General features: G+C 36.7%; 2 protein-coding genes across 3 annotated transcripts; both read right to left on the bottom strand.

The window, feature by feature from the left end:
• Window positions 1-37: 37 nt before the first annotated feature.
• LOC134841384 (pescadillo homolog) lies at window positions 38-1,791 on the bottom strand. The gene has a single exon (XM_063857333.1). It carries the CDS (start codon window positions 1,770-1,772, stop codon window positions 54-56), a length of 1,719 nt encoding a protein of 572 aa, XP_063713403.1. The 5' UTR covers window positions 1,773-1,791; the 3' UTR covers window positions 38-53.
• Window positions 1,792-2,255: 464 nt separating this feature from the next.
• LOC134841949 (uncharacterized) lies at window positions 2,256-11,863 on the bottom strand. Of its 2 annotated transcripts, none has more exons than XM_063858050.1 (6): window positions 11,370-11,863; window positions 8,545-8,970; window positions 7,650-8,386; window positions 7,126-7,474; window positions 5,174-5,535; window positions 2,256-3,156 (listed from the first exon to the last, which is right to left on the bottom strand). In XM_063858050.1, exons 1-6 carry the CDS (start codon window positions 11,819-11,821, stop codon window positions 2,768-2,770), a joined length of 2,715 nt encoding a protein of 904 aa, XP_063714120.1. In that variant the 5' UTR covers window positions 11,822-11,863; the 3' UTR covers window positions 2,256-2,767. The 2 variants fall into 2 exon arrangements, with proteins under 2 accessions (XP_063714120.1, XP_063714121.1); XM_063858051.1 differs by having other exon boundaries at window positions 7,650-8,377.
• Window positions 11,864-13,692: the final 1,829 nt, after the last annotated feature.

The raw sequence follows: 13,692 nt of genomic DNA, 5'->3' as shown, positions 1-13,692 counted from the left end.
CTGGAAACTTATCTTCTCAAAGCGTTGTCGCGAAAACTTTTTCAGACGATATTTTATTTGCTAGCAGCAGCTTTTCGGCTCAGACGTTTTACATCATCAACAATTTTTCTTTTCTTTTCTAAATTGTCGGCCTTGTCAACTATCGACTGCTCACGCCGCTTGCTAGCATTGTAATAGTATCGCCTTCTTTTTGGAAGCTGCTTCGCCAACAACTCCTCGTCATGCGTTTCCGGGAAATCGGCCTTTTTATTTTCTACCTTCTTTCCAGGAGTTACCGGTTTCTTTTTGATAGCACTAGAGGCACTTTTGACCTCTTTCTTGCCATGTTTAGTCGGAACTTCATTTTCATCGTCTTCATCTTCTGAACTTACGCCCTCATCTGAACTTTCTTCTTTCGCATTATCTGGATTTTTCAAATCCTCCGCTGCCTTCTTGCGCGCCAACAACTGGCTCTCTACCGGGATATACGATGTCGCATTTCTACTGGCATCCGCAGTGAAAGGCGAAACATGGGGCGGGAGAGTCTTTCCCGGGAAGTACGGTTCCATCGGAATCAAACTACGCGCATTCACGCAGTCAAATACCCACTGAGGCTGGATATAAAACCGGGTCAGTTTTCTATCAGAAACGGTATTTCTGTCAACTATCTGATGAGTAATTTTTGTATCCGATTCTGGGAATGTAGATCCCAGACCTTGGGTTTCGCTCCAAGAAACTTCGCCTCCGAAACTGCGAATCACAAACGCAAACTGCTCACGAGGTACCTCACGTGAAATGAAAAACTTGCAACCTTCAAATAACTTTTTGAACGTGTTCAATTCTTCGATTTCCTCATTTTGCTGTTTAATAGCTTCATTTGTATCTTCAAACAAATCCAATTCAACTTCTTCTGTATTTTGGACTTCGGCTAGCTTGCACAAATGCGAGTTGAATGCAATCAAGTATTCAGTCTCTAACTCTTTATCAGATTTCGTCAATTTAGGCGGGTAGACCAAATTAATACTGTTGAACAGTCTGAAGTTAATAAAACCGACAAGGTACACGTAGAAATCTAGAAAGGTCCTCATTACTCTGAAATCTACGAGTCGAGGCACTGGTTGCGTAAACTGATGTGGTTGTAGCCATACAATCTTCTGGCCGAATATTTCTGCCTCGTAGTAATACCCCTTAATCGATATGAAAACTTTTCTCAAACTACGTGAATATATGACGTAATTAAAGAACTCAGCTGCAAGTCGTTGACACATGTGAACTAATTTTGCCGATATCGTTTCATTCGGCGGGTACGTTGCGAACAAAAAGATTGCACATAACGCGTCATCCGCATCATTGAGCGCCATTTCGAAGGATGGGTATCTTTCAAACACTAAATGGTCCAACTTTACTTTAGGGAACCTATCATCTAGCTCTTCTGCTTGTGAATATTCGCGACGACCCACTGCTTTCTTGATTCGTTTTACGAATATTCTCTGCTCGTGAAACTTCTGCAACAGTGGTTCATTTTGCAAAAATTTGACATCTTTCAGCAAATAAAATGTAGTCTTAGTCGGGTTTCCTTTATTGGCTTGTTTAATGTTTTGTGGTTGAACTGGATAAATTCCCTTTAGAATACAGAGCCGACGGAAACTTCTCAGAGAGACTTGAAGTTTACGCATTGCAGCTGATCGGGTTATGAATCGAACAGCCTCGCCCTTTGTGTATTTTTTCAGTTGAATATTAGAGCGCTTGTTGTACTTGCGCTGTTTCTTTCTGGACGGCTTCGCAGTGCCCATGATTCGAACTGAAAACGTGGCTATTCGAAGTCAAATAAATAAAACTGGTTCCGAAAAATGCTGAGATTGGCAAAGTTAAACAATGGAACCATTAAATTAATCAGGAAACCATTTAAATGCTTCGTTTCTGACAATTTGAAACAAAAATAAACCCGCAACATTCATTGCAAAGTATTAAATTCAAACAAATACAGCTTTAGCACCATAAGAAAAGGCAAGCAAAAGCAAAATGCCAAACAAAAGAAATTATGGAAAAATCAACTGGCTAGTATCCAGGAGGCAAAGGCCTGAATGTTCCGACTGTCCTTGAGAGTGCACGAAGTAAATTTAATTTCAAAATTGAATTTTTGGAAAAAAAAACGTCCCCCATAATCAATGTAAAGTATAAAGTGATACAAATCGCATCTATTAACACCTTATTTCTATCAATTAGCGTGCTTCATCTCAATATGAAATATTTTCTGAGCTGGATTAATTCGCCGTATTTGCTATTCAAACTCCCATAACTCCAATCGAAGTTATCATAGGCGAAAGATACTTTTGAGATTTGAGCTCAGGGCATTAGCCATCTTTATAAAACCGAGATCGGTTCGAATAAAAACCACTCAGACCTCCAGCATATATATTGCGTCACTTTCCTCAAAAGTCGGAACACCATTAAACAGAAATAATTAAGCACGCATTGCATCTTCACGCACTTATTTTTGTATTTTTGCTAACTCTCTAGAATTGTAACAGATGATGTGGCAGACCTGTGGACTAACTCGCCCAAACCTTTATTCAGAACCTAAATGAACTATTTCAGTATCTCTGAAGCCTGATTCGTCAGGGAAAACAATCACTTTTACTAAAACAAACTCAAACATCATTTAAAATTTTTCTATGTTAAACGAGCAACTTTTCGCGTGACAACACATAATTCTCAAGATCAAAAATTATAGATTTCATTGACTTAATTTATAAATAGCAAATTCAAATAAGTTTCAGCATACATTTCAATACAATGTAACCTGGCTAATTTTAGGCTCATACTTCGACGCATCGATTATGTAATTAGTCAGAACCCGATGAAAGGACTCCGAGTAATCAAAAAATGTCAATAGAAATGTGTTTTCAATTTGCTGTTCCACTTTAGCTCTACAGAATTTCTTCATTGTCGGGTGAAAGGCAATGTACACCTTCTCTTTTTCGGGGACCGACACAAAATTTCGGATATCATGGAGATGCTCATCATCGTCATTGATCAGTGCCTCGAGTTGTTCTAGATTAAAATTACTGTAGGGGCCATAAACAGGACTGACTGCAGCCGATGACAGTGACTCTGCGATGCAATTGATACTCGATGATTCACTGGTTAGTATGTCCGAAGGAGTAACAACATCACCTAGAGAAAATTGATTCCAACCCACGAAAACAAATTTGATGTATAACAATCAGCAACAATTTTAAGCACAGAGGCAAAGCGGAGCTTCGCATTACTTGCGATACAACAAAAACATAAAAACATAAAAGTCCAAAAAAAGAGAAAAACTTTGAAAAAAATTTAGTTCTACCAAAAAAATAGTTTTCGTATGTCTCGATTGAACTTCATTCTTGGCAAACTTGCCAGATATTTGAGTGTTAAATTAGCAGCAGTGCAAAACTTACGAAGAGGAAACAAAGCCGACAATCTTTGAGCAGACACGAGTTGAGCCGAAACAAAATATGATTTCATAAAAAGTCGTTTAAATTTCAAGTCCAACCTGAAATCACAATAAACAACACTTGCGTTTGCAACTACAATAAAAATTTGCTTAAAGCACAAGAAAAATCCGTGATGTGGCAACTAATCCAAAGATATTTGACAAGACACGTTGATCCGAAAAAAATGACTAAAAAACAAAGTTTCAAGTCCCCCTGCCTGAAACTACAAAAACAACGCATGCACTTGCAACTGCAATGAAAGTTGCTGAAAGCACAAACAAGATGTGTGATGTGGCAATTAAGCCGAAAAAACTTGAGCAGACGAAAAAAGTTCTTTCAAAAAAACTTTCATCAAAATTTAAAAAAAAAATCAACTGCATGCTTACAAAGCACAAGGTCCGACCAAGACTCGAACCCCAAACCTTAGGCTAAAAGAGAAGGAACCAGGAAATTGTGAAGGTTTGATAATAAACCAATTTGAAAAGGTGAAAGAAAAATTGTTTACGGGGGGTATAGTTTCTGATTATAAGACACTTGCTTTCACAAGTGTAGAGATAAATAGATAAAAAATGATACTTGTTGTTCCAATCACTTAAGCAATGCGAAGGAACATGGCATTTGCGCGCTTTTTTCTTTTATCTTTCTTTTTGTTTTCCGCGCAAAATCAGGTGCCACAGATAATCATCGGAACGGGTCGAGTTATATATCATATTTAAGCCCGTTCAGTCGTGATTCGCCCTTTCAGTCGAAAAAAAAAACGGATTGAAATTTTTGATTTTTGATCTAATTTCGAGCTGAAAAGGTTTCTCAAAAACATAGTTTGCCAATAGCTTATTGAAGCTTAATTTAAGCCATGAAAACTTAATTTTTACTAAAATAAGTTTTCGGAATTCTTAGCGCCATTTTGGAAATCAAAAACTTCAAAATTCAACAAATAGACAATTTTTACTCAGAGGCGAAGCTGCAGATTCGCAAACACGAGCGAGAAAGCGGCAAAAATTCAGGAGCTTTAAAATGCACACAACTCTGCAAGTAATAAATTGGAATGTAATAAGCAAACACACTAACGTTGCAGGTAATAAATTAGGATATAATAAACCAAATTGCGAACAAATTATGCATTTCAAAAATCTCGCGAAGTAAATCAAGTTTTAATTTTTTGAAAAACTATTTTAACTGCTGTACTAAACAAATAACTTTTTCGGTTCAATTGATGAATTGAAAAAACATCAACTGTGTTAGCCTATTACTTATCAAAATCAAAGCACCTGGCAATATGATGCTAAAACAGTCAACCATTTCAACAGTGCCACCGAAATTGGCATTTTTATTTGCGACTTAGGTTGGAAAAAAAACTTGCATCGTACTATCACACTACTCTACGCTCGTGTACAAAAATTTTGTTCGATTTATTTTTTTTACACGAGCGTAGAGTAAACGCGTCTTGTCGAATTGGAGAACTTTTTTCTACAGAAAATGTTCTCCAATTGGCCTATTTGACAATGACTGTCGAATTAAAGTAACTTCTTCTTTATGTTCAGATTTTACTATTACACCACACAAAAAACGACAATTTAAAAAAAATATTGTATTATCTAAGACTATGGTCGGAACATTCTGTACTATTTGCACAGTAACCGGCCATCTTTGTTACATTATGGGATCGGTATGAAATATTTCATAAATTGAGCGAGGGAAATTTCTGACGTTGGAACTACCTTCTACACTCATGATCTCAACCAGCAAAGTTTCATCGTCCAGTTCAACTTCATCCAGCACATCCAAGTAGAACTCCTTGTGCAACATCTTCTCAGCCAACTGTTCTAGAACGTTTTTATTCTCGCCTATGCTCTGAAAGTCGCTCAAGACAACTTTAATTGCCTGGAAAGGCAGTTCATAGAAGCTCGGCTTCATCGGGTATAACTTGGAGTCCGCAGGAAGAACATTGACCTCGCCGAAGTCCTCGTAGTTGACTTGAACAGACTCACAGTCAATGGATAAAATTTTAACTCGTGTGCACTCGGAATCGGCATCGCGGCAGATATAATATTCTCCAACCTTCGGAGTTCGAACAATGGACCTTAAACGCTTTCAAAGTGAACACAGAAAATAAGTCAGAAACATTAAACAGAAAGATAGTGCATGTGCCATTTAAAGGCGAAGCGGAGCTTTGAACTTTTCGTGATACACAATAAAGATAGGATTGGAAGCTTGTGAAAAGAAAGCCAGTAATCCGAAAAAATTCTTAAATTTCATACAATTCACACTCGAATGATGTTGAATTAGAGAAAACACAATCAACAGCCTTTGAGCAAGCATTTAAAAATTTACGTAGTCGCCTGTTGAACCGAAAACAAAACTGGCACAAAAAATGAAAGATTTGGAACAAGTTTTTAATCCCTTCTGCGATGAGATGAACTAATGCAATTTTTACGTTACATTCAATTATTTTTTTACTTCGATATGTTAATTTTTTATCCAATTCAGCCCCCTTGTCCCAAAATTTGGAAAACTTAGAGAACAAAATGAACACAGACGAAGCCCACTCTGTCCCAATCATTGGAAAATTTAGGAAAAAAATGAACACCGAAGCTGCACTTCGTAAAGACCAACAAAAAGTGACGAAAAGCAGCTTTAGAGAGGAAAAAAGTTCGAAAAAGAATTTTTTATCAACTGGATTGAGTCTCAGGCTTCAAAATATACTATGTCAAGTAACTGTTTTCCAAAAATGATCTACTAACAAAACGAAAAAAAAAACAAGCTATCAACTTCAAATGCAGAGGCGAAGCTTCGCTTCGCAAACACAAGCGAGAAAACGGCAAAAGTAGATCTAAAAAGGAACAAGCGTAGCTGCACTTCGCACACAAGCGAAAAAGTCCAAAAGTAGCTTTGAAAGGGTAAAATAAAAAACAAAAGTTTTGAAAAAATAATGAGCTTTACGGGAAATGAACATGTCCGCGGATATTCAGAACTCCCAGTTGACAGCAAAACTATGAAAAAAATGTATATCATCTTGTATTTCAAATTATGCACGTATAACTTTGCATTTCTGAGTAGCAAAACTTACGAAATGGAGTCATTATTATTGTACTGCTATATGAAAGAAATAGACTTATCCTGTTCAATCGATGAACAAAAAATGCATCAAATGTAGTAGCACGTGCTATTAAATAGTCAATTCGACTTTTGTTGGGGAAAAAAATTGCCTTATAGTATCACAATATGCACTGCTTAGGTAAAAAATGAAATAAGGATAAAATAAGCCTGGAAAAATAAAGTGTTTATGTGCCGGAATCGAACTTTTAAGCTGGAGATTACGCGTTACGCCTCCTCTCATTTGCTTGTTGAAAATAAGGAAAATTTGGTATGAATGTGGTCGGAACAATCTGTGCTACTTGTACAGCACTCGACTAGCCTTGTTGCGCTTGAGCAGCACTTCTTGAACTGACATTGCAATAAACATCAACTATCAAAAAACCATATGCAAACACCAGGAGACCCACAATTTTCAGCCATATTTCACAAAAAATAGTAAGAAAATAAAATCAATTGTACTTTGTGAAAAGATGCAGCTTTCAAACAAGCTACTTGAATCTCGCTATTTCCAGTTGCCAAGATACGAATAAATCGAGAAGTCAGAAAGTACAAACTTTAAACAACGTTATCTTACCTGCCATCGTACTCTTGTGACACCACCTCATGGATTTCCTCGTTGAGCGATTCAAGTTGACCTTCCAGGCTAGTCAACGTCACGTAAACAACTGATGGTGTTTCGAAGCAAATCAGACGGACTCTATTCATATATCGCAACGGCAGCTTTTCGTGTTTACTTGTCGCCTTTACTCTTCTCACCAGCGGCTGGCGTTGAGCCAAACCGATAGAGCAGAGGATTTGCCCCAGGTTTTCACCATCGATAAAGATATCTACGCTGTAGGCACTTGTGAGTTGAGGTGATTGCTTGACCTGTACTATTAAACTATTGAGTTCAGCTTCCTGCACAAATGCCTCACATGCTTCTGCTGTAAAAAAAACAGTTGCAATTGTCACAGGAAACCTGAATTTGGTTTAACTGATTAAAATATACGATTTCAAGACAAAATGATTGAAAATCAACCTTCATGCAGCACAATTGAGCTTTGAACGCCTTTTAAAACGATAAAATGAAAACTTGCAAATATATTGATAAATACTTACTGCTCCAATAGCTCTGCATTGGATACAAGTCGTATAACCGACATTGATATGCCTGTGCCGGAATATCATACAGCTTCTGGGGCATTCTGAAGCAGGGCTCAAAAGATTCAGTAAAACGTCCAAAATCCACCAAAAACTGTTTTTTCTGCTGAATCTGCGCTCGCACCCACACACCATAAGCTGGGCTACTCAATATAACACACTCATTGTTCTGCAATTTCGAACAATTCTCGACGTTAATACACAGTTTTTTAACCTCTGGTCCAATTGTTTCCATAATTTTTGTGCAAAGTTGGTCAATGAAAACCAAATCCATTGACTCTTCTGTTCTTTCTGCCGCACACTGCAAGTAAAACTCATCGGGAGATACCGAATGAGACAGCACAAATGGAGAATTCCTGCATATTTCCGACAAATCAGGTTGCTTTGCCAATTCCATAAGGCAAATGTTAGTCGGGATTTTTTCAGTCGGAGCTAAACAAGAAGCGCTTCTCTCTCGAATTAACTTTTCTTCTTCATCATCTTCTTCCCAATTTTGAGAAGTACTGGATCCGACAGGATTTTTTTTGCGTCCAGCCAATTTCGAGACCCGCCTGGATTTCTTGGACAATTGCTGCGCATTTTCAAAATCAGCTGTGTTAGCAATGCCATTTTCCGCTGCGTTGGACTGCGTTGAAGAGACTCGTCTGCCCTGCTGCTGCTGCTGTGACGCACTCGATTGGCCATAACTTGAATGACTAGAGTAGTTTCAGGTCTTTTTACTTTTTCACCATGCAAATTTGCAAAATATATGATCACTCAAAACGGTAAATTATGTCACCAAAAGATAGTTTGAACACTGCACTGAATTAATAATGATGAGCTGATAAGTAAACTTGTAAATAAATAAAAAGACCCGTAGTTTTTTCCATCAAATCTGGGGGCTTCCATCATGGTCACTGACTCCGCGCTGATTTCTGTCGCAAACAGATCTCGAATTCCTGATGAATCTGAGTTTGGTTTGAAACGCCGAGTCGATTCATGATAAGGCTGTGAAATGTCAGGGCCCTTCAATGGTCCCAATCTTTGATTCATGGGAGCTCTCTCATTGCTGTAGCCAGTACCCTTGAAACTGTTTCTCAAGTTGTCGTTATTCAAGCTAAGGCTGCTGATGCTGACTATGTTATTGTTATTCTTGAAGTTGTTTTCAATGTTGGTTAAATTGTTGTTCTGAATATCTTGGTTCATATTTTTCTGAGAGGACTGAGGACGAGAGCTGGAGCTACCGGGGCTACTTCGCAACTGATTGTTATTTTGATGACCACTTTGATTATCACGCATGCTGAAATACTAAATATTTAGAGTATCAGTATCAATCGAGTTACTCAAACCTATGTGAGATGAAGGAGATTAAGCGAAGACAATTCGGCATAGAAAACCGGAATAGACAGAAAAGAGAATTCCACACTAACTACAGAAGCAAGTTTAGATACACTCTAAACGAAACATGTTAAAGAGTCTGCTAAGAGAGAAACAAAAGCAGCCAAAACTCACCGTTTACTTACCTTTCCTTTGCTCATTGTATGATTTAGTTTTGACCACCGAGTTTTTTTAATTATTAGGTTCTTTTTCATAATCACTGCAAGATCTGTCATCAGAAACACCAGATGTATATGGTTGAGTGAGGTATCATAATCAAGCCCTTCTTTTTTTTTGGTTCAAGAGGAAATAAAATATTCCCATCAATTTAAGTATGTTCAAACACTGTTTTAATGCTTTCAACATACTTTTCAAGAAAATACGCCAAAAATGAGAAACAAACAAAATTTACGCAAAAAAAAACTTTTCTGAAAAACGTTACTTCCAATACACATGAAGATTATTATAAATATTGACAGCAAAGCGTTCAAATTTGGAGAAAACGAAATTATGATTCTAAAGCCATATGAGTTCTAAAGTCATATGACTTCTTTGAGTTCAAAGTTTAATAGAGACGAAGTTGCACTTCGCATACACAAGCAAAAATATGACCGATAACGCTACTGGGAAAAACTGCACGAGTAAAAACTTTGAGTCTAGTCAATTATGACGCATTAGCAGTACCAGTCAGTTTGAAAAAAAAATTGTCAACTATCATGCCTCAATTTATAGTGCTATGGATTAGTAATAACATGAAAAAATTAAATGTAATTTAAAAAAAAAAAATTTCTGTGAAAATCATTCCCCCACACGTCATATAAAATACAAAGTGATAAATTTTGCTCCTACTAACAAATCAATTACAAATCCAAATTGGTGGCAAATAAACTTCCTTCCACCAATTTGGAACGATTTCTAAGACGGACCTAATCTCCGCTTACGCGTTAATAGCGCGAAATATATCGCGCGTTTATTGTCCCAAATTGACCAAAATGGCAATCTTTAAACCCCCATATCTTTACAAAAAATGATCACAGGTGAAATATCTGTTCAAATTCAAGCTCAGCACAACAATATTTTTTGATTTATAAAAAAAATCCGTTATAAGTGGCTAGTTAAAAAGTCGTAATTTGTCTGAAAAAAAACCCACCCCGATCACAAATATTCCGTTACTTTCGTTACGAAAGTCGGAACAATAACTACGCAAATCCTTAGCATTGGCTGTACTTAATAGTTTGTTAATGATCAAATTGAACATTTTCAATATGAACACAACTTATCGCAACAATATTTGCGACTTAGGTTGAAAAAAAGGATAGTTCATACTACAACACAAGCATTGCTTGTGTAAACAAGGATAGTTCCTACCACATTCCTACAAACTACATTTTTTTTTTCATTTTCTTCAAATTATCATCGTTTTTGCGCACGGTGTGATGAGAAAACTATACAAAAGCGTAAAAAATAAGTCAATTAGGCATAATGCACAACAGTTGTATTCAAAAAAGAATAAGAAACAAAAAATTTTTGCAGAATTTTTTTCATTTTTTTTGCCAGGAAAGCGCTTAATGAAGCTCTTGAAACTAGTTTTAATTTCTGTAAAATCACGCTTTTTTTGCCTAAATGACCAAATTTCTAATAACGAATGTTACTCGGTCGCATTATTCTGAATACTTTGAACAAAACTCCATTTTGAAATTCTTGCTTTTGAGCCTAATTTTGAGAAACTCAATATTATTTAGGCCGTTCAATTCAAATTTTACTCAAGTTAACTAGCTCTAGAAGCTTCAATTAGCGCTCCGCTGTCAAAAAAAAAATTTTGCGCTTCCTAACAAATCTGCTAACAAAATAGAAATTTCAGAATTTTTGAGTTTTTCGTTTCGTTATTCAGTTTTTGAAGACAACTGTAGTAGATTATGTATTTTACTAACATTCAAAGATTTATTTTCCCCTCTCATCTCAAAGCACAAAATAAAGATTCGAATTTGGGGGAAAAGATGTTTTTTTTTTTCAAAGTTCAGCAAGAATATGGCACTCTGTACTATGCCATGTAATAATACGTGTTTTCCCTACTTCCGGAGGTAGTGACAAAATATTTATGATGGGTAGTTTATTAATCAAGACCAATATCCACCTTTTAATAAAGTTTTTGACGCGAAAAATTAATACAGACAGCGATTACCTCAGATAACTGAAAGATGGCGATTCCCTGAGCTCAAATTTGAAATATTCAAAAAGAAAATTTTTTCAAACAATAACGAAACACCCTAACGGACGATCGGAGCATTCAAATCATTGCGCTGATACGAGAATGCACAATACCGGTTCATATTTGCTGCTTGATCTCTCGGCGAAACGTTTACGGGTGGTCCTCGTGCTCTATTTGTGACTCGCTGCACATTAGGAGCTCCACTACTACGATTGCCAAACCTTGCATTTCGTCCCCCTCCTCCAGATCCACCGGGCCTGCCACCTCTTCCTCTTCCTCCTTGACTTCTCTTCTTTTTCGCCTTTTGCCTATCAATCAACTGAGACAATCCTGCCGTGGTTGAATCCACCTTCGCTTTGTAGAGATAAAGCCCCGGACCAAGGTTGGTCACCTGCACTTTATCTGGCATGCTACGAATTAACTCATGCACTGAATTGAAACCGTACTTCTTCGGATCGATCGGGGCTCCAATCAATTCAGCGAACTCTGATTGGAAGTGCTTGGACTGAACGCCCTCTTTGGTAGGAAGAAGGACGGAACTGATGTCTTTTTTCAGAGCATCCATTGTGAATGATAAACCCTCCAGATGCTAACACTATAAAATTACAAATCTGAAATTAAATTTTTTTTAAAACATAACCAACACGCAGCTGCGATAGTTTCAATGAGCTAAAAAAACGGATTTAAGAGGATTTTCAATGAAAAATAAATAATTTTGAAGCATTTTCAAAAGGCATTTTAAAAATTTGCTAAGATAACAATAAATTACACAGAAGCGAAGTTGCACTTCGCATACACAAGCAAAAATTTGACCGATAACGCTACTGGGAAAAACTAAATGAGTAAAGCTGTGAGTCTACAGAACTTTTTAAGAGACGCACGCCAATTATAACCTAAGCAAGCGGAACAGCTATCAATAAAAATCAGACAAATAAAAAAAGGCACAATAAACGACTTTCCGCTTCCCAATCCCTCGCGTAACAAAAGCAAAAACGATATAACCGAAAGAAACAAAATCACACTGCCAAATCAAAGCATCAGCTTTCTTGGAAAAGCAGCGTTTTCTAGTCCTCCAAACAAAACAGCAATTTTTTCTAGCGCAAAACAAAAAACCAGGAACGAAAAAAAAACATCAAATTGAAGGAATCAATCATGCTTTCTGGCTAGTCTTGACCAAAAAAAATGGCTATTATTGGGATTCAGACAAAACAAACAAGTGTAAGCAGAGAAAGTTTCAGCTTCCGAATTTACTCTCATGAATCAGATTGATTTTGGTCATCATGCTAGATCAAAGCAAATGAAAAACTACTAAAAGAAACCAATCACAGTTACCATTCAAAGCACCAGCTTTCATGAAAATTAGGGGAGTCTAGTTTTAAAAAAACAGCTATTTGAAATTTGACAAAACCGACGAAAAAAACAGCATCGTTATATCAAAATAAAGCATCAGAATTTTGTTCTGATAAAAAAAGGGAGCATGACTGAACCAAAACAAATTACCTGAACACATGAATCAACTATACTTTGCAGCTACCCTCAATAAAAAAGCTTTTATTGGACTTCAGAGAAAACATAAATAACAAAACGCAGAGAAAACCTCAGCTTCCGAATTTACGCTCACGAATCAATCTGATCCGGTCTTCATGCGGGAGGAGAGAGAAAAAATATCTGAAAGAAACAATCTCAGACATCCAAATCAAAGCATCAATTTTCATGAAAAAGTAACTTGTCCTAGAAATAAAACTGAGATCGAATCAGACTGAGTTTTGTAATCATGCGTAACAAAAGCAAAAAGAGGTTTTCTAGTCCTCCCAACTAAACAGCAATATTTTCTAACAAAACAAAAAACCAGGAACGAAAAAAAACATCAAAATTAAGGAAGCTATCATCCTTTCTGGCTAGTCTTGACAGAAAAAAAATGGCTATTATTGGACTTCAGACCAAACGAACTAAATTAGGCAGAGAAAGTTTCAGCTTCCGAATTTACTCTCATGAATCAAATTGATTTTGGTCATCATGCTAGATCAAAGCAAATGAAAAACTACAAAAAGAAACCAATCACAGTTACCATTCAAAGCACCAGCTTTCATGAAAATTAGGGCAGTCTAGTTTTAAAAAAAACAGCTATTTGAAATTTGACAAAATCGACGAAAAAATAACAGCATCCTTATATCAAAACAAAGCATCAGACTTTTGTTCTGATAAAAAAAGGAGTATCACTGAATCAAAACAAATTACCTGAATACATGAATCAACTACATTTTGCAGCTACCCTCAATAAAAAAAGCACTTATTGGACTTCAGAGAAAACATAAGTAACAGAACGCAGAGAAAACCTCAGCTTCCGAATTTACGCTCACGAATCAATCTCATCTGGTCTTCATGCGGGAGGAGAGAAAAAATATCGGAAAGAAACAATGTCACACATCCAAATCA

Source organism: Symsagittifera roscoffensis, chromosome 3 (assembly GCF_963678635.1).
Source record: "Symsagittifera roscoffensis chromosome 3, txSymRosc1.1, whole genome shotgun sequence".
NCBI classification, from domain to species: Eukaryota; Metazoa; Xenacoelomorpha; order Acoela; family Convolutidae; genus Symsagittifera; species Symsagittifera roscoffensis.
The sequence above is the reverse complement of the archived record's forward strand: the minus strand, read 5'-3'. Positions and strand labels throughout refer to the sequence as shown.